At 41.7% G+C, this 27,770-nt stretch overlaps 1 protein-coding gene across 1 annotated transcript in view; it reads right to left on the bottom strand.

Moving 5' to 3' along the window:
* LOC122806959 (synaptic vesicle glycoprotein 2C-like) overlaps positions 1-27,770 on the bottom strand; it is a 419,490-nt gene that overhangs the window by 80,632 nt on the left and 311,088 nt on the right. The window contains exon 12 of the mRNA XM_044077810.1: positions 17,805-17,964. Coding sequence (XP_043933745.1) covers positions 17,805-17,964 — 160 coding nt within the window. The remainder of the gene's footprint in view (positions 1-17,804; positions 17,965-27,770) is intronic.

The raw sequence follows: 27,770 nt of genomic DNA, 5'->3' as shown, positions 1-27,770 counted from the left end.
TCTTCACCCTGGACAGACTACCACCCCCTCCCCTTCTGGGTCTGATAGAATTTCTCCCCTTGATACTGCCAACACTTTCAACTCATTCTTCATTGATACTATTAATTCCTTGGCCTCCCATCTCTCCAGTGACAATACTAGCATCCTTGACCATGCATCCTCCAAACTACCAACCTTTAGGCTACAACTCATCTCCACTACCTTTATACAGAGATGTATTCTCAAACTTAAACCATGTACCCCCTCAGCTGACCAGCTTCCTTCTGAATTCCTTCAAAAAGCAGCCTCTGAAATCGCTTATCCCATATCTATTCTTATTAATAGGACCATAAATGAAGAAACCATACCTGATATCTGGAAAATCTCTCACATCATACCATTACATAAAGGAGGAAACTCCTTTGAACATTCCAACTACAGGCCCATAGCCCTATTGTCCCCACTTTCAAAAAAATAATGGAAAATGTGTCCACCATCAGTTAATGAATCACCTAATACAAAATAACATTCTGACAAACTGTCAACATGGCTTCAGGCCCTATCATAGCACAACTACTGCTCTGCTCTCCTTTACAGACATTATTAACAAAAATCGCAACAATAATATCCTGTCTTCGGCTCTCTTCATTGACCTGTCCAAAGCCTTCGACATGGTTAACCACTCTCTCCTATTAAAAATTCTCGCATCCCTTTCCTTAGGACCTAAGGCTATCCACTGGTTCAGTTCATATCTCACTAACAGGAAACAGGCCGTCCTCTGGGATAACAAACTCTCATCTCTTCTACCAATTTCACTTGGGGTCCCCCAAGGCTCTATTCTTGGACCTCTTCTATTCTCCCTCTTTATAAATGACTTACAATTAGCCATTCCCCAGGCTACATGCATTCAATATGCTGATGACTTCACACTTATCTGCTCTGCTAAATCCATTTCCGAACTTCAAACTAACACTCAAGCAGTATTTTCTAAAGTCGAAACTTGGTTCCTAAAAGCGTTGTCTACTCCTAAACGCAAAAAGACCAAACTCCTACTCTTTAAGCCTACTACCAGATCCCCTACATTTGACTTCACTATCGTGTAATAATGGAACCATTATATCACCTGACTCTACTACTAAATTACTAGGTGTCACGATTGACAACAATCTTTCCTTCGACTCTCATATCAACAATACCATTAAATCTGTAAACAGGAAACTTGGCTCTCTATATAGAATCAAAACTTTTTTAACCTTCCCAGCAAAAGTTAATCTTGCCCACTCACATCTTATTTCCACACTTCTCTATGCCTCACCTATCTACACTAATCTCAAGAAAAACAATCTCTCTAAACTGTCTACCACTTACAATAACATAGCTAGATTTGTGACTGGGAAGCAATTTAGAACCCATCATTGTCTGAATCTGCAACAACTTAACTGGCTCGAACTGACAAACATGTTGCTTCTATCACAACTTATGTTTGTCCAAAGAGCTTTTTACCAACCTCTTAATACACCTGTTCTTTCTAACCTCTTAAGCCCCTACTCAAACCTGAACTCACTCCGCTCTTCCAGCAAACTGCTAGTTACCTTAACCAAATCTAATAACCTTACTGGTGATTCCCTTTTCTCAAATGCCATTGGAAAACACTGGAATAAACTTCCTCCCGAACTTACTTCAATTGCATCTACTGTTCTGTTTAAACAAAAACTCAGAGTCTACCTTAAAAGCCACTGGACATGTTCCTGCTCTAAGCCTGATTAAAATTTTCTTTGTTTTTTTCTCCTCCTCATGGCTATTGTCTCTCTCTTTCTGGCAATACATATCTCTTTAAATCTTCGCTTTCTTTCGATTAATGTTCTCTCTTTTCCTTGGTTTCATGCTTTCTCTAAATGGTTCTAAAGATGAATTTATGTTGAATATGTTGTTTATACCTTTATACTACGATTAATCTTTCTTGTCTTGGAGTGAAAGTCCAACCACTTTTTAATCTGTTATTATGAATTTTTTGTTATGTTGTATCCGTCTTGTCTACATGTGGAGCTTTTCTCCCCGGGCCTCTGCTGAAAATGGAAATATATCCAGTTAGACTAGCCCGGTTAACAAATGTAAAATAAAATAAATAAATAAATAAAATAGTTAAGTGCCTGCAGACTGAATGTAGCTGAGGTGAAAACCCACTTTCCATGCCTGTCAATCGCCTGAGAATCATGGCTGGGGGATGGACAGACATGCTCAGTTCTGCCAGAGCTTTCTTGGTGGCAGCAGCTACCACTACTGCATCGACTGGCACGCCTTTTGACCAGAACTGCTTGTCAGAAGGGGGACTGAGGAATTTGTCTACGGGTTTGGAAACAGGCTCCACAGTATTTGACTCCTTCCATACCCTGCTGGAGATAAGGTCTACAAGTTTGTCTACAGGGGGGAACCTAGGAGGAAGATGTTCCTGTCCCAAAAGGGAAGAACAACCACCCTTAAGCTTAAGGATTTCCAAGATGTCCCCAAAGGACACATCCTCGGGTGGAGATCTGGCAGACCCATCCCCTTCATTGAGGTCCGTATCCTCGGTGAGCGTCTCAGCAGGGGAGTCCAAGTTTCTCCTCTTACAAGATCTCTTCCGAGGAACCTCCTCCAGGGGGTGGCTTGGAGGAGGATTCGAAAAAAGAGGGGGACCCCAAGTGGGGTAGCTCCCATCTGAAGGCTAGATCGAGAGGGCTGACTTGGGACAGGATGAGGGGGTCCACTCTGAGGGGCTGGGATGGTCCCTGGAAGGCCGGGGAGGAAACTGTCTGGGAGAAAAAAAGTCCCCTCTATGATCCAGAAAGCTGAAGCACTGAAAAATGCCCCGTCCGGACTCCTGGCAGGAAGGCCTGCCTGGGAAGAAGGACCAGAGCAGGCCAGAACCTCTGAGCCTCTGTATAGTACCAGCCCTGAGCTCTTGAGGGCCGAAGCACCAAGGGGAAAAGACCGGTCCAAGAAAACAGGTCCAGAACCCCCACCCAAGGACTCTGGGGTGACTGCTCGGGCCCGAGACTCTACCTGCCTAGGGGAAGGCCAAGCAGAAGCAGTGAAGGACTCAGATGGGGCAGGGACAGAAAGGTCTCCAGGGATCCTGTCCCCCTCCCTGTGCGATCCAGGGCCAGAAATTCTGAAACCAACCTGGTCAGACGAGGAGAAGTCAACGAGGGGGTAGGAGATGGCCCCTTGGCCAGATGGGCAGGGGACACGAGAAGCCCCAACTCAATCTGAGCCTTAAGAACAGACCTCATCATCCTGTCCATATCAGAACAGGACCGAGAGGAGGTGAAGGACCTAGCCAGGGATGGGTGTCTAGATCCCAAGGACCTCTTCTCCAAAGAACAAGACCTGTGCTTGGAGGCGGAAGGGGACTGCCCCAAGCCAGAACCCAAGGGGGAATCCTCAATGACAATAGTGGGATCCGACACTGATCCCAGATTTGACCCCGTCGGATCTGATGACAAGGTAGGATCCAAGTGCTTGGATCCCACATGAACCGGATCCGAGGAAGCTGGATCCGTGTCTGGTTCGAACTGACTAGATCTGAAGGCCTCGAACTTGAGACCTTGGATACAGGAGTGGATTCCCGGTACTACAGATCCAAGGGCCTCACAGTGGAGGCTGATCCGAGGGGGGTCATGGATCTTAAAACCCAAGGGCATCAGATCTGACAGGGATGAAGCTGAAGTTGGATCCGAGGCACTAGGATCTGACAACCTCGCCTTTTTTGAGGAGGAGGACCCCAGAGGCTGGGGGGGCCTTCCTTTTGAGCTCTGAGGGTCCAGACTTGGCAGGGGACTGAGCCAAGGACCCCCCTTGAGCCAATCCTTTCAAAAGGAGTTTGTTTTGGCACTCAACCAAAGCCATGGGGTTGAATGCAGCACAAATGCCACATTCAACCACCAGGTGGTTGGTGCCCAAACAATAAAGGCACTCCTCATGTGAACCGGAAACAGGCATCTTCCGACCACATGAGGAGCGCCTTTTAAAACCAACAGGCTTGTCAGAGATAATGACAGAATCTATGTCAAAGGGACACGATAACTTGAGACCTGAAAACCAAGCTGAGGTGAGAGCCAGAATACACAGCCAAATAAACTACCAGACTATAACTACACCAAGCACAAACAATAAGCTACACAAAAAAAAAAAAAAACTACACAAGAACTACATTGAAGACTAAGTACAGGCCACAAGAAAAAGGGCATCAAAACGGAAATAAACAATGAGAATATAAAACAGGAGGGGAGGGACTAAAACTACTAGCACAGAGAGAACACTAAACTCTAACAATAAAACTCTAAAATAAACTCTACAAATAGAAAAATATTTGAAAAATAACTCTACTTATCCTCTATAGGAGCTGAGCCAAAAAAAACCTACGTTTGATGCTAAATGCGGCAAACAAGATTTGAGGGGTTAAAGGGCAACAAGGGATCATGGCAGTGGGAGGAGCTCGAGCCTAGAAGCTGTCTGTAAAGTTGCTGGCTTGGATCCGATGTCAGATCCAAAACCCAAGAGTGAGGAACAGTGACATGGATAACATCAGATCAAATGTTAAACAAAATAAATAACAGACACAACGTCAATAAAAGGAATTCTAGAACCACAGTCTGTTTCCTGCTTATTGCAAATTCTGCTGCTTTAACATAATCTGCTACTTCATTCTAAACTTCAAGCTTCAAGGTTATCCTCTGCAGTCCCTATATGGTTTAAAGAACCTTAACTATGACTGTAACTACCAGCCTTTTTCAATCAAATATATATGGGTTTTCAAAAACTTGAACTACATCTCGTCGAGACCCCATGTTCTACTTTCCAAAAACTTGAAAGAAACAAAACAACAAAAATCTGTTTTTGCAGGGGCAAGCCCTCCACACATTCCCATAGCCTCTGCACATTATATACAGCAACTTTAAAATTGCACTATAGTGGTGAAAAGGGTAAATTTCCCAATCTCCACTGTACCTCGATCTCCATACAAATGCTTTGAGTTTTCAGTAAACTGAACATCTGAACATATAGTCTTGACCATATGAAGTCTGGATTTCTGAAAACTCAATTATCTGACATAAACTCATATATATATATATATATATATATATATATATATATATATATATATATATATATATACACACACACACACACACACACACACACACACAGTTTCACTTCATAATTTCAAATTACTGAAATCCCGAATTTCAGTAACCCGAGACTATAAAGTCGAACCATTCACAATACTGAAATCCACAATCCCGAATCACAGAATCAGGAACATACACACACCATTCCACCCACAGCACACAAACCACACAACCCTGCGCCCCCCAAACCTTCTCTACTTATATATACCAACTCCGAAGTCACACATACCATAAAAAAAAAATAAAACCCCACACCACGCCATCCTCCACTCGCTTGCACACAAATACACATCACACATACACAAACACCAACAAATCCAACACTCACACTCACAGTTACACCTCCCTACCCTTACCTACACATACAACGTACAAAAACACACACAAGCATTCACTCACCTGCAATCTCAGGCACCATAACACTACACGCAACGTACTGGAAATGCATAAGCACAGATTCAAGATATTCAAATTCGCTGTTATGCACTTTCGGCATTCTGGTTTTTGCCTTCACGGTCTCGGGTTACTGAAATTCGGGAATTCAGTAATTCAAGATTATAAAGTGTAACCACACACACACACACACACATATATATATATATATATATATATATATATATATATATATACATATAAACACACACACACACACACACACACACACACACACATGAATATATACAACCATTCACCTTTGACCCTGATAGCCTCCTTTATAGTAAGATTCACCCTTGACCCTGATAGCTTTCCCCCATAAAAATACTTGTCCTGATACAGCACTATAATTACTAATTCAGTTTGTGTTCATAGATATGACTGTAATTCTTGATACAACACTACAATTATTGATTCAGTTTGTGCTCATACATATGACTGTAATTCCTGCTACAACACTATAATTACTGATTCAGTTTGTGCTCATACGTATGAATGTAATTCCTGATACAGCACTATAATTACCGATTCATTTTCTGCTCATACATATGACTGTAATTCTGATATAGCACTATAATTACCGATTCAGTTTGTGCTCATATATATAACTTTAATTCCTGATACAGCACTATAATTACTGATTCAGTTTGTGCTCATATATATGACTTTAATTCCTGATACAGCACTATAATTACTGATTCAGTTTGTGCTCATATGTATGACTTTAATTACTGATACAGCACTATAATTACTGATTCAGTTTGTGCTAATATGTATCACTGTAATTCCTGATACAGAACTATAATTACTGATTCAGTTTGTGCTCATACATATTGTAGAACAGTGACTATGTTCTGTTGTTTTGTACCTTGACAGCCACTGTAATTTCAGGAAGTACTTGGGGGGGTATTAGGCATGTGTAGTTATGTACAAGTTATGGATGTGCATGCAGATGGACTCATGCTGGGTGTACAATAAACAGCTGATAGCTTCCAGTCACTGTGTCCACTCATCATTCAACATGGTGTCAGGAGTGGGATGGTAACTAAGTCTCGTCCAACTGTAACTAGTGACTGAAGTGCAAAAGGTAAATGAATATACATTGATGGTATGGAGAACGGATTTCATAGACCTTAACTAATGGTGTTTGATGGCAATGTCGCGGTGAATTGGAGTGTGTTTGTACAAGAATATGATATTTTTATTGCGACTGCACATTCAAACAAAGACGCACACACACCAGCATTTATACTTCTCAATTTGGCAGGATCAGAGGCTATTGAGTGAGAACATTCATTTGTGTATGCAATCACTATTTATACAAGAGAGGGAGAAAACTGCTGTGTCATTGCTCAAGCTGAAACCTGAAAAGATCCAGAATGCTTAAAGTGTAAATTCCGAGAACTGTGTAGCCCCCAGATGAATATAATGGACAGGCATAAATTCAATGCAAGAAATTTAAAGCCTGGTGAAACTATGGAAGCATATGTTATTAACTTAAGAAATAAAGCAGACATGCAGATTTGGGTATCTATAAAACGATTTAATAAAAGACCTCTTGTATGTGGCTTTAATGATATGGTAAGGAAAATTCTATTACGTGATAGTGAATTAACATTGAGCAAAGCTACTGAAATTTGCTAGATACATGAACTCACAGGAAAAACATACTAATATGCTTGCTGTATCTGCTGCTGCAAATGTCAGCAGTGTCCAACAAAAAATTAAAACAATACAGCCTCATAAGTGTAACTTGAGGAGTTGTGCAACGCCACCTCCCATTGTTAATTGTCGCAATTGTGGAAGCAGTCATGAACCTAAAAGAGAAAATGTTTAGCCCATGGTCAACAGTGTCACAAATGCAACAAGTGGAAGCATTTCAAAATGTTCTGCAAATCGACACAGACTCATAATAAATGTTATCCAGTGAAGACAGTGGATCAAATTGAGACTGTAGCAGACCTTAACAACAGTGATGAAACCTTTTATGTTGGTGGTGTTTCTGTGGTCAATGAAACAGCTGACACAGTGGTTTCCCACTTTTCAGCAAAGAGTGAAATATTTTGCGCTGTACAAATTAATGGGAAGAGCTTAAGTGGATACTGGATCCAAATGTAATGTGATGTCAGCAAAAGCTTATACAAAAGTAAAAGCTGGAAAGAAACTTAATTCAACAAGGAGCACAAAACTAGTTGATTACAGTGGCAAAGAAATTCAGACAGATGGCCTGTAGTCCTTTCTTGCCATTCTGCAGGTAACAGCTATGATTAACAATTCTATGCAGTTCAAAGAGATGCACAGTCATTACTAGGCCTAGAAGACAGCCTAAGAAAGGGATTGATTTTGTTCAATAAAGAAGTTCACCATACAAATACAAACAGCATGTCTTTAGAGAATACACGGATATCTTCAAAGATGAAATTGGTACGCTTCCAGTTACATACTCCATGAAGCTGAATCACAAAATAAACCCAGCTGTCAGACCTGCATGTAAAATCCTTATAGCAATGCAAAGTAAAGTAAAAGCAGAATTAGACAGGATGGTGAATTTAGGTGTTCTTACTCCAGTGGCAGAGCCTACTGAATGGGTATCATCTACAGCTGCAGCCCACAAGAAAAGCTGAGATGACAATCGGATATGCAGTGATCCTACAGATTTAAATAAAGCCATTAAATGTCCTCACCATCCAGTGTTCACAGTAGAGGAGATAGCCGCCCTAATGCCAAATTCGACTGTTTTCTCAGTTTTAGATGCAATAACTCTTTTTGGCAAATCTCTCTGGATCACAGATCTTCTTTATTAACAACATTCAGCACGCCCCTTGGGAGATTCAGGTTTCTGAGGATGCCTTTTGGGATCAGTTCTGCCAGTGAGGTATTCATCATGCCACATAACAGATATTTGCTGGGTATCCTTGTGCCATTATAGTGGATGACATTATTGTTTCAGGCAATGGAGAAGAGGAACATAATACGAATCTCAGGAAAGTTCTAGGCCGTGCATATGAGATCAATGTCAAGCTAAAGCCTTTAAAATGTAAATTTAAACTGAAAGAAGTCAACTATGTTGGTCATTTGTTGACAAATTCAAGGCTACAGCCAGATCTGTCAATGATAACAGCAACAAATGAAATGTCAGTTCCAGAAAATGTTACATCTTTACAGTGCTTCCTGGGTATGATTAATTATTTAGGAAATTTCATCCCAAACCTTAGTGAGCTTTCCGCACCATTGCATGAGCTGACACATAAGGATATAAAATGGTCTTGGTATGAACAGCACCAAGAGGCATTTGATACTTTAAAAAAGAGAACTGCCAGTCACCCACACTGAGATACTATGATGTCCATAAGCCTGTAACTTACCTGTGATGCCTCTCAGTATGGACTTAGTGCAGCATGTCCTCAGGAGAGCATTCCAGTTGCATATGCATCCTGTACTCTGACTCAAACAGAGATACACTATGCACAAATAGAAAAAGAACTTATTGCTGTTGTGTTTGCATGCTCCAATTTCAATGACTATATATATGGCAGGCAATCCAGACTGAAACAGATCACTAGCCACTAGTAACGATTTTAAACAAGCCAATACATACAGCCTCAGCAAGACTGCAACACATGATGCTAAAGCTGCAAAAATATAACTTTACCATTGTCTACACAAAAGGTAAATACATGTATCTTGCTGATGCCATGTCATGTGTACCCAGAAAGATGACAGAACAACATGAAAATGAAACAGCTGATTTTGAAGTCATGGAAGTCCAGCACATTTCATCAATCACGGCTTGATGAGTTAAGAAATCACACTGCTATAGACCCAAATCTTCAAAACTGAGTACAGTAGAGGGTTGATTATCTGAAAAGTACAGTTGTGTACACTTACCATAAATGTAGATGTTCGAGTGTATTCACTGTTGCAGTCATTACATTTGGGTAATCTGCTGGCAGGTTGCTCTCAGTCAGCCTGATTAACAAAGTCTTGGGTCCTGCATCAGTTGCTGTCCCTTCTTCCATGACATCAGGTCGTCAGGGGTATAAAACATGCAGCCGATGCCATTTTCATAAGTTTTTCTTGCCCCAGATGTCAGGTGCCCTCCCAATGGGGAGCAAAATATAAAAATTTATAAATATATATGCATGTAATTTAGAACACAACAAATATACCTCCAAATAAAAGCAAATACACCAAAAGGCTTTTGAGCATAGTAAAAGAAAGAAGAGGTATAGTAAAAGAAAAAATAGGGGGCTGGTGGGTGGGTAAACCGGACTGCAACAGTGAATACACTTGAACATCTACATTTATGGTAAGTGTACACAACTGTACTATGTTCTTCGTGTTTCACTGTTGCAGTCATTAAATTTGGGTAGAATCCCAAAGCTATGGTTGGGAGGATGGAATTATACAGCATTAGGAGCAGCTATAAGGCTCTGCAGGACAGCAGTGGCAAAGCCTGCTCTGGATTTAGAGAAGAGAGGTAAATGGTAATGTTTGGTGAACGTATGAACTGAGCTCCAGGTAGCAGCTTCTAGAATGTCTCTGGTAGGAACCCCTCTGAGAAAGGCTGCAGAAGTAGATGCAGCCCTGGTGGAGTGAGATATGATCCCCTTGGGAACAGGTTTACCATGGTGCATGTAGCAGAAATGAATACAATGGCTTATCCATTTTGAAATAGTCTGCTTTGAAATAGACTTTCCCTCTGCCCCTGCAGCAAATGCCACTAGTAATTGCTCAGATTTTCTTAGAGATTTTGTCCTGTTTAAGTAGAATCTTAGTTGTCTGTGTATATCCAATGAATGCAGAATCCGCTCACCTTGTTCAGTGGATTTGGGAAAAAAGTTGGCAGATGAATGGTCTGATTAAGAGCCACACTAGATACCACTTTAGGCATAAAGGATGGATTGGTCCTGAGCGCCACCTTGTCTGGGTAAAAGATAATAAAAGGCTCCACTGCCATGTGAGCCTGTAGTTCTGAAATCCTCCTAGCTGAAGTGACTGCTAAAAGAAACGCTGTCTTCCAAGACAGAAATTTTATTTCTGCAGTAGCAGCTGGCTCAAAAGGAAGTAGGGTGAGCTTTTCCAACACAAAATTGAGGTCCCATGCAGGAGTTGGTGTCCTCTTGGGAGGTCTTAAATTTTTGGCCCCTCTGAGATACTGCTTTAGCAGGGGATGAGAAAAGAGGGAAGGCTCTGTGTTGTAATGAGCTGAAATTGTAGAGGCATGGATTTTTATGGAAGAGAAAGATAGGCCTTTGTGAAGCATCTCAGTTAAATATTGCAGAATCTGAGGAATATTAGGCATTGATGTGCTTATTCCTTGTGCCTGGTTCCAGGCACAGAATCTTTTCCATTTATCAGCATAAGATTTCCTAGTACTAGGCCTTCTAGCCTCCAAAATGACATCCATCACAGGTTTGCTGAGAGATGTAACTGGAGAAATAAGTTGATTAGCCAAGATTCAGAGTTTGGAGCTGAATGTGCAGAATTTGACAGTTCTGCTGAGTCAGTAGATAAGGAGTCTGAGGCAGGTACCACGGAGGAAGGGGTGACATATTACGTAGGAGTGGGTACCAGTGTTGGTGAGGCCAGTCTGGAGCAATCAGAATCATTTTTGGTTTTTCCTGTCTGAGTTTTAGTAAGACCTTGGAGAGCAGAGGCAGAGGGGGAAAGGCATAGACTGATAGGTTCTTCCAGCTGAAGGATAGAGCATCCACTTTCCAAGCTTTTTTGTGATGAATTCTTGTGCAGAATTTGTCCAACTGATCATTTTGGGGTGAGACAAAAAGGTCTATGTCTGGGATCCCCCATTTGCATGTCAACATGCTGAAGATTTGTGGATCCAGTTTCCATTTGTGAGGGTCCATAAGATTTCTTCTTAGTTCGTCTGCCAGAGTATTTTGCTTTCCTGGCAGAAATTGAGCTTATAGATGTATTTGATAAGTCAAGGCTGTGTTCCACAAAACCACGGCTAGTCTGCAAAGGGGGTAGGAATGGGTACCCCCCCCCCTGCTTATTTATGTACCACATGACTATGGTGTTGTCTGTCTTTATCAGTAGTTGTCCTGGATGAAGATAGTCCTTGAAGGCTGTCAGAGCATTCTGTACAGCTAGCATCTCTTTCTGGTTGATATGTAGGTGCATTTGATTTGGGCTCCATTGGCCCTGAATGCATCTCCCTGCCAGATGCACCCCCCAAGCATAATCTGATGCGTCTGTAGTCAGGGTTTGGGTGGCAGGGGGTGGAATGAATGACAGTCCCTTGTTTTGGTGACAGGCCTCTGCCCACCATAGGAACTCTTGTTGCAGGCAAGGAATGATAGAAATCATTGTTTCCAGGCTATGACAATGTTGACTCCATAAGCTTTTTAGGTATCATTGAAGTTTCCTCATATGCAGCCTTGCATATGGAATTATTAGAATGCAGGAAGCCATGTACCCCAAGGCCTGCAGAATTTGTCTTGCAGATAGCTGGGTTTTTGTGGCCACTTGTTTGAAGTAAGTCATTAATTGAATTTGTTTTTCTGGTGTAAGGTAAATCATCTGGGCAGTTGCATTCAAGCTTGCACCCAGGAATGTAATTATTTGAGAGGGTACCAGTTGTGATTTCTTTTCGTTTATGGTGTACAAACGCCAGATGTTTTAGAAGAGTGTCCTTGTTTTCTGCCTGAATTAGGCAATCGTCCAGGTAAGGATAAATTTGAATGATTCTTTGTCTGCAAAATGCAATTACTGGTGCCAGGCACTTTGTGAAGACCCTGGGCGCAGTAGATAAGCCAAAGGGCAGTGCAGAGAAATGGTAAAGCAAATAGCCTGCTTTGAAGCGGAGGTATCTTCTGCATGATTCCCTTACTGGGATATGCAGGTAAGCCTCTTTAAGTCTAGAGTTACCAGCCAGGCATCCTTTCCTAGCATAGGTAGTAACTGTTGTAGAGACAGCATCTTGAATTTTGGAATGTCCAGAAATGTATTTAGAATGGATAAGTCCAGAATTGGACGCCATTATTTGTCTTTTCTGGGTACCAGGAAAAGTCTTTAATAAAAACCTTGTCCCTTTTCCTTTTCTGGTACTGGTTGAATAGCCCCCATATTCATGAGGTACATAACTTGTTTCTGGGCCTCTGCCCACTAATTTGGAGGCAGATCTGGTCATCCGTTTGGGATTGGCAACGTGTGGAAATGAAATCGGTATCCCTGGGATACTATATTTAAAACCCACTTGTCCTGGGTAATTAGTTGTCAATTTCTTGCATGAAGTGCCAGTTTTCCTCCCAAAGGGGCGGCCAAAAGATAAGTGCTTGGTGATTGCAGAGGAAAGTCATTGAGTCTGTTTACCGTAGGAAGGTGCCTTGTTACTTCCAGATTTGGAGGTGGAGGCACCCCATTGTTTTGTTCTATAAGTTCCTTGTGACTGAAACCTGGAGCCTTTGGAGTGTCTGGGTTTGACCTGAGCGGCTCTGGTGAGTACTGGAAAGGACCAATTCTTAGTAGGCCAGTGCCAACTGAATCTGGGTGGCTGCAATTGTAGGAAATCTTTTACAGTTTGCATAGATTTAGCTTTATCTTCCATCTTTTTCAAAACTTCTTCTGTCTTATTACCAAATAGACTGTCCTGTTGTAAAGGAGCATCCAACAATTTTGCTTTAACATGATCAGGCAGATTTTGCTCGTTGAGCCAAGCATGCCTTCTTATCACAGATCCAGTTACAACGGCCCTGCAAGAGGCCTCCAAGGAATCAAAACCACATTGCAAAGTATGTTTTCTAACTTGTTCAGCTGAGTGCAATAAATCCTGCAACTCTATTTTCCACACAGTCAGAAACCAGCATCATTTTCTGTTTAAGTAAGCCCATGACATGCTGCTGATATTTAAGCATATGAAATTGACAGTTTAAAGCCCTGATTGCCAAGGTTGCAGACGTGTAAACCTTCTTACCCCATCTATCCAGCGTCCTGGAATTTCTATCAGAAGGGGTAGGATTTTTAGCAGTAGAAGCCTTAACACCCTTGGGGCCCTGAGAAATGGTTTCAGGGTCAGCAGCAGGGTTTTTAAAAAGGAATTTGTGTGAGTCAGGAACCCTGTAATATCTGTCTGGCTTACTAGGAGCTGGAGGCAGGGAATCAGGAGCCATGCTGGATTCTGAGAAAACATAATCAACAATGTCTAGAACAGGAGGTATAGCCAAAGGCCTATGCTGAGGAAGAAGAAGAAAATCCCTTAAGCCTCTTTTTAGATTCTGAGAAATCCTGACTCTCCCAGTGAAAGTGTTCCCTTAATGTATGCAAAGTTTCCCCAAAAGAGAAATCCTCTGGAGGAGAAGCAGAAGGGATGGAATCTTCTGCATCAGAGTCCTCATAAGGTGGAATAGATAATTCCTGATCAGAAGAGGAATCAGAAGAAATAGAAACCTGATCTGATGATTCATAGTCAATGCCTCGCCTAGGCCTCTTAGCAGGAGGGGGATGGGAACCCCTGATCAAGGTAATTAAATCCTCAGCCATTTTGATCATTTGTTTTTTAGGCATAGGGGCCTGTGCACATGGCCCAAGTGTCGGTAGTCGGATTGCTAACCGATGACATTTCTGGATAGTTAAATCTTGAGCCAAAATATTTTGAAGCAAAAATATACTGACGCTTAATAGTGCATTGATTAAATGTAGCACAAAACCGACAGCAACGCATGTTGTGGTGAAGGCCTAGGCAAGGAATACAGTACAAATTAAAATCCTTATGAGGTATTTGCTTCCCACAAGTAATACAATTATTAACTTTTACTGACATCAGTAAAGAGCAAGAAAAAGTTTCCCCAACGGGGTACTTAGCTTTAGGTTGAAGACTTCGGTTCTGAAACTTGAAAACGAAAATTTCAGGAGTTGGCCGACCGGCACTTGTGAACTGCTTCTGCTTCGGGCACCGCATGACAAGAAAGACTGATGAAAATGGCATCGGCTGCATGTTTTATACCCCTGACGACCTGATGTCATGGAAGAAGGGACAGCAACCAACGCAGGACCCAAGACTTTGTTAATCAGGCCGACTGAGGGCAACCTGCCAGCAGATTACCCAAATGTAATGACTGCAACAGTGAAACACGAAGAACATTGTCAATTATCTGAACGCAGCCTTCCAAAGTTTTCGGGTACGAAAAATCATAAAGTCTGAATATGTAAACGTTATACGTATATGCTTGTGTGTGTTTTTTGAGCTTGTAGCCCTCTCGTGCGTGAAAAATGCTCTTTATTGTTCACTGGAATCACTAAATGGTTGAAAAATGTATTCCATGCGTGCAGAAAAAAATAAGATTTTATAAGTTTTTTATCGGGTTCAATGTATGTTTTTGTTTCTGAGTGTTTCTCTGTAAGATTTACTGTAAATGTTATCTTATAACACTGGGGAGCTTTTCTCCTTGGGTCTCCACTGAAAACGAGCCAAATACTCAGTTGGACTAACCCAGTCAACAAATGTAAAATAAAATAAATTAATAAATGTTTGATTATCCAAAGAACCCTAGGTCCCAATTAGTTCAGATAATTGACTCTCTATTGTAATATTATCAACCAAGGCTAGCCAACACATCAAACAAGTCTGCCACTTGAAATTCAGAAGTACTTCCCATTCAGGGATGAGCTCATGGTGTAAGATGGTATCATTATGAAAGGCTCAAAAGTAGTAGCTCCTAAATCATTGCAAAAGGACTATATAAAGATTCTGCACAGAGTCCACCCAGGCACTGAATCAACTAAAAGTAGTGTAAGAGGCATTGTGTTCTGGCCATCAATGTCTAAAGATATTGAAAAAGAGACTTTTTCATGTTCAGTATGCAACAGTAACAAACCACATCAGCAAAAAGAACCTCCTCACCTACACCCAATCCCTGATTTACCATGGTCAGCAGTAGCAGAAGATATTTTCAAATGGAAAGGCCAGCATTACCTGGTACTAGTTGATTCATTCTCTGGATGGTTTGGATTCGACTTACTCTGTGATTTGACATCTAGCACAATAATTACAAAACTAAAGAGGTGCTTCTCAGTCCATGGAAGCCCACATAAAGTCACCTTAGATAACAGTGCCCAATTCACTAGTGAAAGATTTAAAGAATTTGCTGCATCTTGAAATTTTATTCATGTAACAAGTAGTCCAGAGTACCCACAAGCTACTTGTATGGCTGAATGTGCAGTCCACAGTGCAAAGCTTTTATTGGAAAAATCCAAAAGAGATGGAACTGATGTATTCCTTGATTTACTAAACCTTCAAAACATTCCTCATGGCCCGACACTTGGTTCACCAGCTCAAAAACTGATGTCAAGACAAACACAAACTCTTCTAATCAGCAAACAGCTGTTAGTGCCAACCTCAAAGAGTAATGAGGTAGTCAAAGCTCAACTATCAAAAAAAACGCCACTCACAAAAGTTATTCTACGACAAAGCCAGTAGGCCTCTTCAACCATTGTTGCAACGTGAAGTTGTTAGAATGTAGACTTCAAAAGTTCATGATCGTGTAGAATATGTGAGGGACACTTGTGCTGAACCAAGGTCCTACATAATTCAGTCAGGAGGAGTAGACTACAGAAGAAATCATAGACACATTTTGCCTGTCCCACAGCCAAAGCCGCAACAGACTGTGTGTAAAGGTGATTCAAGTTCCTTGATTGAATCACCAACCAATCAGCTCCAAGAAGCCAGACCCCCTTGTTCAAATGGTTCTGAAACACAAAGTAACGTTTCAGTACTGAATAAACCTCTAAAGACAGTTCCTGTTTTAATTCAAATCAAAATCTGTATGTGACATAGGCAGGAAGATCCTTATAAGAGATAAGCATTATAAGAGCTCTGGGAACACAGGTTGACAAGGAACCTCTCTTCTGACCACCACATTGCCACTGTGGTCAGAAGGTCCTTCTGTGTGGCACATCTCATTACTAAGGGTTTTGCATCCAGGAAGAAAGAGGTCATTGTCTCCCTCTACTTTTCCCTCATTAGGCCAATCATTGAGTACAATGCCCCATTTGGCATGTACCTCACTAAACACCTGGAGCAACTGGAGAGGCCGCAAAAGTACCTCACAAAGAGGATCCTAGGCCTTAAACATTTGTCCTATATGGACAGACTCAAAAAACTCCAACTATTCTCTGTCTCATATTGCCTACTTAGAGGCGATCTCTGCTTGACTTACAAAGCCATGTCTGACCCAGCTCTGTTAGAAATGCTACATCTAAAGAAATCCCAATCCCTCCGCACCACACGCTCCAGAAACCTCAACCTCATTACCACAATCAAGAGAACATACTGGAGGGACAAGTCCTTAACCCAGAGACTGCCCATGCTATGGAATAGACTTCCCATGCATGTCAAGCAGAGCACCTCGCTGGCCCTCTTCAAGAGAAATCTTGATGAGTGGATGGGAAATAGAAAATTCACCTCAGGGATCACTCCAGTGGCTTTACTCGACAGAGGCACTGGGAACTAAGGTCAGGTGGCATGACGACAGGTTAATCAGGTCTATATCACCACATTGAATGGTGATAAGTTCGAATGCCCTTTGTTCGAACCAAAAAGTTCGAAAGCCCTAAACCGCGAAGTTACGGAACATCGATTCAGTTTGTTTTAAAGTTGTGATTTTTTTTTTTAACACGGAACAGCGAATTTTTTTCCCTAGGAAAAAAATCACTGTTCCGTGAGTTCGCTGTTTAGGGTTTTCGGACTTTTAGGTTCGAACTTATCACCAATCAATGTGGTGATATAGACACGGGTAATCCTATGGGCTAGACTTGTAAAGGCTCCAGGGGCCATTAGCCTAGTACACACCTATGAACCTATGAGTTGAACCTGAAACCAGAAAGGCTATGTTGAACTGTTAATATGGTGTTTAATTCCAGAATGTGTTTAAAAAAATATTAAAGCAAACTTGTTCATGTATATGAAATAAGGAACAAAGTTAAAGAGTGATGATGTAGAACAGTGACTATGTTCTGTTGTTTTGTACCTTGACAGCCACTGTAATTTAAGGAAGTATGTGGAGGGCAGTATTAGGCATGTGTAGTTACGTGTAAGTCATGGATGTGCATGCAGATGGAATCACGCTGGGTATACAATAAACTGCTGATAACTTCCAATCACTGTATCCACTCGTCATTCAATACGTATGACTGTAATTCCTGATACAGCACTATAATTACCGATTCACTTTGTGCTCATACATATGACTGTAATCTTACCTGAGATGAGTGGGGAAGAGCTCTGTGCCAATGACATCTAATGCATTCCAGGTGATGACAGAGACTGCACTGAAGAAACAGGACATAATCAGACTCTGCGTTTTTGTCTTCACAGCCCAGATGAAGAAAACACTGACTCCAGAAAGAAGAAGACTAGAACCTGTTGAAAAAAGCAAACAGCCATACATAACGATCTAGACAGATATTCAACAAATATTCTGCAGCTCATGTACAGTGGTACAACATGATTGGAAAGGTCTATTACACTGTCCTTTTTAATATGTATATAGCCGGTCTTCAGGTGGGGCAGCTCTCTTTTATAGATTTAAGCTTCAAAGTAGTTTATACTTGGGAACACAGTAATAAGTCTGTCACAGGCAAGAAATTAATATTTTTATATACATTACATTGAGGTGTAAGTGTACTCCTCATTTGTAGCGTTTTTACAGTGTTTTGTAATAAAGCCATGGTTTTGAAATATCTGTATAATGTCTGGGTTAGGCTGTATCTGAAAAGGGCCACTCACCTAGTTAACATATACAAAGAAATAAAAAAATGTGAGCTGGGACATTAAATCTCTCCATTTTCTTAAATTATTCTCTACATCATTTTATCAAAGGTTAGACTTAAAATTTGTCTTTTCCATGACCTGGGTGTATGAACAATTCAAATGAAAGTGGATAACTCAGTGCAATTAATTAAGCTCTCATTTATTTTGCTAGGAAATGGTATTTTACAGAAAAGCATAGCATGAAAAGTGTGTTATACAGGCCAGCACTAGAAAAAGGGAATATTACAAACAGGGTCCTAGTACTGCCTTCATTCAGAAGTAAACAAGGTAACTAGAGGATATAATTTCAAAGTTTGAGGAAAAGTTAACTAGTGTACCTTTGAAACCACTTATGTTCTGGAGATAAGTGGTGTCATTACCAGGGGCTGTCACAAGAGAATTATTTCTTAAAAATAAAAAGAAAATCCCTAGCGAGGTCATGTTAACTGAATGATAGAAATCACTGATAAGGAAGTCAAAGGGCAAACATACTACCTGAGTGAGAGCTAGGCTCTCCTGTTCATAAAGTGGATATGCACAAGTTTTACCAATTTACATAAAGTGTGGCAAGTTTGAGTACAGAAAGACAAACACAGAAATAAGTCATTCACAAAAAAATATGCATGGCTCTGTGGTACAGCAGTTAGTGTGGGTGCCTTCCACTTTTAGAGTCTAGGATCAGATTCTGACTTCTCTGGAATCTGCATTGGTTTCTTTTAGATAGTCTAGTTTTCTCCCACAGCTCAAAGACATGCTAGTTAAAGGGCAACTACAGCTTGTTTACTTTTCCTTATCCCAAAGTCTTTTTTCCTCCCTACAAAAGGATCCCTATATTGCCAGATATAAGTAAAGCATGACCTGTTTCTCTTTTTGCCATTGATGTGCTCTTCTGCTTCTTCAATGCACACCATGTTAGGATGACACGAAATCTCACAACATTTTGGGAAATTAAAACTGATAAAGATCTGGAAGGTTTTGTTTAACAATATTTTAAGAGGAGGAGAAGTACCAACATCCTGTAAGAAAGCAGTGGTAGCTGTAATACTTAAAGAGGGTAAAGATCCATCAGATCCAGCTTCATACAGGAGCATTTCAATACTAAACCATGATTATAAAGTGTTCATGTCTATAATGGCTAAAATAATGAAAAACGTAATGCCAAAATTGACAGATATGGATCAATGTGGTTTTGTGGAGGGAATGCAAACTTTTGACAACATTAACTAAACACTGATGATCCAGAGGGAAGCAGAACGTAGGAAAATACCATTGTTGTTGGTGGGTCTTGATGCAGAGAAAGCATTTGACAGAGTAAGCTGGGACTTTATGAGCAGGGTATTGGAAGCATTTGCATTTCCTGAAAAATTATAAGGTTGATTAGAAGAATATATGAGGAATTGGAGGTGACAATTAAAGTGGGTGGGGTCCTTTCTGATAATTTCTTCTTGAGCACAGGAACGAGGCATGGGTGTCCTCTTCTCCCTTTGTTATTTGCATTATAGTTAAAAAAAAACATTGGCAAGAAAATAAGGGACTCAGAAATTCAAGGATATAATTGGTATGCTAGTCAATAAAAGCTGGCTGTATTTGTAGATGATATTATTTTATACCTGACAAACCCAGAAAGAGACATTACATTGTTGTAGAACATTTTGAGACACTTTCAAATCTTTCGAGATAGAAAATTAATGACGCTAAAACAAAGGCAATAGCTGTAAATTATGTACCCACACACAAATTGGTTCAGCAATATCCATATTTATGGGGACACAATAAAATGAAGTACTTAGGAGTATGGATTATAGCAATAACCCACGCCTGGGTGTGGGTAATGCTGGATTTACCCACGGTTGGCGTGGTTTGGTACCAAACAAAGCCAACCGTGGGTAAATACAGCATTACCCACACCAGAAGTGGTTATTGCTATTATAATGACATTATTTAAGAAAAGAAATAATTACTTTTCTTAAATAATGGCATTGTATAATGCCTCTTTACTGCCCTTCCGCAGCTGTCTGGTATTCTGCAGCAGTTCTGATGTACTGCGCATGCCTACGCAGTACATCAGAGCTGTGGGCAAAAGCACTGTTTCGCTATGTTAAATGGGTTTAACATAGCGAAACAGTAAAAAGCAACGGAGATCTCGTTGCTTATTGTAAACTGTTTCGCTATGTTAAACCCATTTAACATAGCGAACAAAAGCAACGGAGATCTTGCGATCTCCGTTGCTTTTTTTTTAAAAAAAACTGTCTCGCTATGTTAAATGGGTTTAACATAGCGAGACAGCTTTAAAATAAGCAACGGATATCTCCGTCTTATTTTAAAGCTGTCTCGCCATGTTAAACCCATTTAATATAGCAAGACAACTTTAAAGCAACGGAGATCGCAAGATCTCCGTTGCTTTACATATTGTCGCTATGTTAAAGGAGTTTAACATAGCGAGACAGCTTTAAAAAAAGCAACGGAGATCTCCGTTGCTTTTCTTAAACCTGTGTCGCTATGTTAAACTCTTTTAACATAGCGAGACAGTGTTTTATACTAACGGAAAAAGTCCGGGCGACCGGACCTTTTTCCGTTAGTATATTGAGGGATTTACAACGGGCACGCTGGTTGGGCTGGCCAATCAGCGTGCACGTTTTAGGGGAGGAATTGTATAATAAAAAGTATTCTGGTGTGGCAGATAAGAATATGTGGGAAGAGACTAAAGAAAAGATAATACAAAAACTGAGAAAATGGATGCTCTGTTATATAGATATGGATAGTAAAATACAAGCAGTTAAAAATGTTTTTAGTCCCTTTACTTTTATACACAGGTCAGGCACATTTTTATCTACCAGAGAAGTTGTGGATAGCAGTTAATAAAAAGCTGAATGATTTTAACTGGGAGGGGAAGACGACAAGAGTCAAGTGGGATAAGCTAAGTCTTCCAATAGAACAAGGCGGTTTGGGATTACCCAATTTGAAGAAGTATTTCAGAGGTACACAGTTAATGCTCCTATATGTAGCACAAGCAGAAACTTATAATTCAAAGTGGAAAGAGATAATGATGAAACGGGGAAGATCAAGAAACAAGGAGAGAATGGGAGTTTGGATGCAGATCCTTAAGGAAAATAACAACAGCCATGCAGAATAAGTAGAAGAAACTATTCTAAGAACTAAGCCAACAAGGGAATGGAGAAAGGAAATTCTGTCTTTAGGGATGACTGCAATTAGGATACAGGCAACAGGCAAGAGGGATGGAATTTATTGAAGAAAACTAAAATAATTAGGGAAGGGAAGGAAAGGTAACAGAATGGGAAGAGGCCAAGAATTTATCTGGACTGCAGGATAGCAATTTCTTTCCCTATCAAGGACTAACATCAGAGTATAGGCAAAAAGAAAGAAATAGGAGGGTCCTAAGTGAAAAAAACAGCACTGGTAGAGCTTTTAGTAGAATCTAGAACAGAAGCTACTGTTAGAAAAGGAATAATTAGTAGAACATATAAAATATTGCATGATAAATATAAGAATCAATCAGAGGAGGTTAGGAAGGACTTGAAAAGCAATTCACAAATAAATAATGGGGGGTATATGTATGTCTCGCAAATATGGAACAAAGTCTAGAAGATTTAGGATCTTTGCTTGGAAGTGTTACATAGGTATTTTCATACTCCTGAAAGAAGTTCATGATAGATTCTACCACTACCTGTGGTATGTATCCCCTGGTCATACTAGTGTCTAGCAGGGCATCTAGGAAGACTGCCATTCGAGCAGGCTGCAGACTGGAGCTCTGATGACTGAATGCGAAGGCCAGTCTGCTGAGACAGTCCAGGGTGAACTTTAATAGCCTCTGCATTTCCTCATACTACTGTGCCTGAATAAGACAGTTATGCACATATGGGTAGATATGGATGCCCTTAGGCCTGTAGTATGTGATCACTAGGGCCAAGGATTCTGTGCAGTAGCTAAATCAATGGGCGATGCAGTAAACTGGTATGGAGTCCCCATTACAAACCACATGTACTGCCTATGCCCTTTGTAAATGGTGACATGGAGGTAGACATCTTTGAGTCCTGGGGTCACCAGGAGAGCCTGAAGACCAAGGAATGGCAGAAGAGCTTGCAGGCTAACATGGTAATTTTTGAAATGTCTAGGAATTTATTTAGTCCTGACAAGACTAGACTGGGTCTCCAGGATTTGTCTTTTCTTAGTACAAGGAATAATCTTATGTTCATAGGTTCATAGGTTCATAGGTTCATAGGTTCATACTAGGCTATCTGCCCGAGGGCATTTACAAGCCTAGCCCATAGTTTTGTGGCTTACGCCACCCCTTTAGTATGGGGAACTATACCCATTATTTTGCTGTGCCTCTGTTGAGCAGTGACACTGAGGTAATCCCTGGGGTATATCTGCGATCTCCCATCCATTGGTCAAGATTTCTCTTGAACAAGGCCAGCGAGGTGCTCTGCCTCACATATACCGGGATTTTATTCCACAGCATAGGGAGTCTTTGGGTGATGAATCTATCCCTCCAGCACGTCCTATTAATAGCCGTGTCGAGGTTTAAGTCTCCCGCCCTTGTGGCTCTGATGGATCTAGATTTTTGAGGTGAAGCATATTCATCAAATCTGGGTTTGACATGGCCTTGTATGTTAGGCAAAGGTCACCTCTGAGCAAGCGTAGCGACTGAATAGAGCTGGAGTTCTTTCAGTCGGGCAGCATAGGACAGATGTTTGAGACCCTTTATCCTTTTGGTGAGGAACTTTTGTGGCCTCTCCAGCTGCTGCAAGTGTCGGGTCAGATACATTCGAATGGGGCATTGTACTCAATCATTGGTCTGATGAGTGATGAGTATAGGGAGACTATGACCTCCCTTGATCTAGATGAGAATCCCTTCATGATAAGGTGGGCAATGTAGAAGGTCTTCCTAACTACTTTAGCTACATGGGTGTCGAATGACAGACTACTATCAACCTGGGTCCCCAGGTCCCTGATAACTTCTTCTGTACTCAGTGGATTGCCACCTATTTGGTAGCTAGGGGTAACCTTGTTTTTCCCGAAGGGTATGACTATGCATTTTTGGCATTTAACTTTAGGCCATGGCTCTGGCACCAGTTATCCGCTTCTGTGAGACCCTTCTGAAGGATATCTGTGTCAGATGTGTTTTCTACTATGGCCCAGTTTGCAGTCATCTGCAAACTTTGTCAGCCATAACCCTCCTGTGTTTGCTTGTACTTGGAAAAGTAGATGCCAAACAAGAGTGGGCCCAGGACTGAGCCCTGTGGTACACCACTTGTGACAGGCTTTGAGTCTGACATGGCGCCAGCAACTCTGACCCTGTGGGTTCTGTCACTCAGCCAGTTTGCAACCCATCTTGTGATGTATGGGTTAACATTTAAGCTGATGAGTTTTTCAATGATACCCGAGTGGGGTATTGTATCAAAGGCCTTCGCCAGATCGAGGTAGGCTGTATGGACTGCCTTTCCCTCATCAATGGCTTTGGTGACTGTTTCAAAAAGTCAACCAAGTTTAGAAGGCATGATCTGCCTTTGACAAAGCCAAACTGGGATGGATCCAAAGTCTGCAAATTCCCTATGTCTTTATTTATGAGGTCCATTATGATCCTCTCCATGGCTTTGCAGATAAGGCTTGTCAAGCTAATGGGCGGTAATTTCCAGGGTCGGTGGAGGCACCGCCTTTGTGAAGTGGGACCACAGTTGCAGTGCGCCACTCCTGGGTGCGTATCCAGAGGTAAGACTATGATTAAACAGCTGTCCTAGCTGTGGGTTTAATTCCTCGTTGAGTTCGTGGAGCACACAGCCGGGGACACCATCAGGTCCCATGGATGCTGTGTTTTTGCTTTGGAGAGAGCAGTTCTCACTTGGGCGTTGGAGATGTTTGGGGGCTGCAATCGCTTGGTATAGATATCTCTCCTTTTGGGGAGGGGAGAAGTTTGCACTGAACCTGTCAGCCAGTATGTTGGCAATGTCTGTAGGATCAGTAATCTTCACATCATTTTGAACTAGTTCTGAGCATATCTGGGAGTTTCCTCCCAGGTTTCTAACATAGCTAAAGAAGGCCTTATGATTGTCTTTTGAGTCTTTAGCTATTTTTCTCTCAAAATTTGCTTTGGATGATTTTATGAGAGCTCTTAGTTTTTACTTATAGTGATCAAGGGTGTCTTACCTTTTAAGGATTTTGCTCTATCTTGTAGTAGCTTCCTCCTTTTGTTGTAGAGTTTGTTTATGGCTGGGGTCCACCAGAGTGGACGCTTGCCTTTGGTACAAAGAGTCTTTGTTTTGCTTGGGATTGCCTTATCCATGCAGTCCTGCAGGTGCTGGTAGAAGGCATTTGTAAGTGATTCAGCGGCTTGAGTACTGTTTTCCGTCGGCTCGGGGGCCTTAAAGGAGACCACACTAGTCTTTAGAAGTGTGAAGTCGGCTTTCGAGAAGTTCTTTACTGTGGTCTTTTTTATTTCAGGTGGGGGTGGGATGAGGACCTCCAGCGAGATTAGTTTGTGATCTGATCTCACCAGTGAGGGGTATACTTCCGGTGTTGAACCCTTATGTGAAACCCTTTTGTCTTCTGTACTGAAAGGACAGGTTGCAGGATTCTCAGTGCTAAGATTTCTCCTACAAGGGAAACAGCTAGAGACCCTGGTTCTCTTATAGAGAAGGATCGCCCCTGATTTTGGGAATGTCTGAACCTCAGGGGGATGTCCCTGGGACTGAATCTGTGGAAGCAGATGCCTCTCTAAATGATTACCTTGGAAAACCCACTCTCCTCTTGTTTAATGATCAAGTGATGCTTTTGGGAGGATGCTTGTGAACCAGTATCTAACACAGACTTTTGGGCCTGTAAGGATATGATAGGGCCAAGGGCAAGGGGGCTTCCAAAGGGGAGAAGCGAGAAGCTGTGATAGTAATGACAGGGGGGAGTGGGGGGGGGCTGCATGAATGTCTGTGTAGAGCTGACGCTCTCTAGCTTTAACAGTCTTTGATGAACTATCAGATGACAGGGTGGAGTGGGGGGGGGGGGCTGCATGAGTGTCTCTGTAGTGGTAGTAATGACAGGATGGGGGGGCTGCATGAGTGTCTCTGTAGTGGTAGTAATGACAGGGTGGAGGGGGGGGCTGCATGAGTGTCTGTGTAGAGCTGACGCTCTCTAGCTTTAACAGTCTTTGATGAACTATCAGGTAAAATAGTCTCCTCAACCTTCTCTTCTTTCACGTTTCTACTTGCATTTCATTTTGGGAGGGAGATCCCCTCACGCCCACTGCTGGGGTCTGCAGGTATGGAGGACTGGTTTAGCAATGTCAAAAAACTGCAGATACAGAGTCTGGACTGCAGCAGTGAAACTACTGGAATATCTACATTTAGGGTAAATTCCTAACACAAATGTACTATGATCACTGCAGTATTCAATGTTGCAGTCCTTACTCCCTTGGAAGAGTCAAGCTTTATCTGGCACAGGGTGTATTCAGTGTCTGAATTCATGTTTACGGCCAATGGAAACTTACCCACATATGGCAACTCATAGGCCTCTGAGTCGGGGAAGTCAGATTCCTCTGATGAAAGATCTACATTTCTCTTTTTTAGAAGGGGCCCCAAACACCACGTGTGTCTCTACCTCAGGCCTCTTAGATATATGGAAGTACATAAAACATTTGGTCGGCTGAATTGAAGAGTACATAGAAGCCTAGAAGGGGGTTGGGGCCGAGGCACCACCTGGACTGCACTGTGGCAAACAAGACTGCATCTATATATAATCTAGGGAGCCCATTTTCCCCTTTCAAATTTTTGATACATAACACTGATACTAAAGGGACTACTGCTCAAAGAGGAACCACAGATACATCTAACAGAGATACTAGAACCCAAAGGAATTACCATCCAAGAAGTGGATCAGAGGCCTTGGTGGGAAACATCTCTATGTCTAGGGCTAAGAAAACACTTTGTCTCACACAGGGTCACCAGACCCAGGGAAACCAGAGTTGTTAGTCATGTCCTCAGTTTCCAGACACTTATCCCTTTTGATAACATGTTTTTTTTTTTCTTTTGGAGAGAGGCTCCCTGAAGTCTTGGCTTATACCATGGCAGCAGAAAAGCAGGCACAAGCCCCCTTTTTGGAAGCAAACTCCTGGGGAGATTTCTGTAGATGGCAGATTGTTCTCAGGGTGCAAAATATACAGCATAGACAGGAGTCTATGTCATGCTTTGAGCCAAGGCAAAATAGCCACTTACTATGAAAATCACTGTGTGGAATTTCTTTCTACATACCAAAGAATTACTCACTTTCACAACAACTTTCCCTGTGCTACAGCCAGAGTCAAGTCATCAGTAATCAAAATGTCAAAAAAAAGAAAAATAAATTACGGGGTACTTATCTGCTCCCTGGAGGAAGGCCGACTGACAGACTGCATACAATGCATACACTGCAAAGCTAAATGTGTGGCAAGAAAGATCTGAAGATGGCATCATCTAACTCACCTTTTAGCCTGCCAACATCCTCATGCTGGTATAGGAGGGCTTTGTCTTAAGTACTGGAGGAAGGTAGAGCTCTGGAAGAATGACTTGTCACAGCCTACCTGCAAGACAGGATGTCCTAAAAAGTGAGAACTGAAATGGTGAACAGTACAATGAACATCTAAAGATGGTGATGTCCAATACCATCTATATATCAGGACATCTGAAATAAGGCAATGTCAGCCTGGCAATGAGGCCAAGGTGTTCAGCTCTGAAGGGCCAGATATCAGACTCGGCCAGTGGCAGTGATCCCTACTATAATTACTGCAACAGTGATCCATAGGAAGAGTATCTTGTTCGTAGGTGGTTACTAGGCTATTGACCTGAAGGTCATGTATGCCCAATATAATACTAGAGAAACCTAATACAAAGGATCTTGCCTAAACTCGAGATCTTACCAACAACTGCCCATGTCTAGGAGAGTCACAGGTGAAATCCCCGGCAGGAATTTACTGTTTCCCATCCAGTCATCCAGGCTACACTTAAACAGGGTCATACAGGGGCTTTGTTTTATGTGAACTGGTAGCCTATTCCATAGAAGTGGCAATCTCTGAGAGAAATATCTGTCTCTCCACCACATCCTATTTATGTCGCAGTCCAGGCTGAGGTCCCTGGAGCTGGTGACTCTTCTTCCATTTGACTTGCAGACGTGCAGTATTTCCATTAGGTCTGGATCCAAGATTTCTCTGTAGTCCAGGCACAAGTCTCCTCTACGTAGTCTGTACTCTAGTGAGTACAGTGACAGTGACTTCAGACATGTGCTGGAGACCCTCAATCTCAGAGGTCTCTCAAGTTAATGTAGGTGCCTGGTAAGGGACATACCAAAGGGAGCACTGTATTCAATTATTGGCCTGATGAGGATCGAATACAGGGATGTTATGACCTCTTTCGCTTTTGAGGAAATGCCTTTGC

The sequence above is a fragment of the Protopterus annectens genome, chromosome 7.part0, assembly GCF_019279795.1.
Source record: "Protopterus annectens isolate FY-2018-M chromosome 7.part0, PAN1.0, whole genome shotgun sequence".
Taxonomy (NCBI): Eukaryota; Metazoa; Chordata; order Ceratodontiformes; family Protopteridae; genus Protopterus; species Protopterus annectens.
This window is presented reverse-complemented; position numbering and strand designations above follow the sequence as displayed.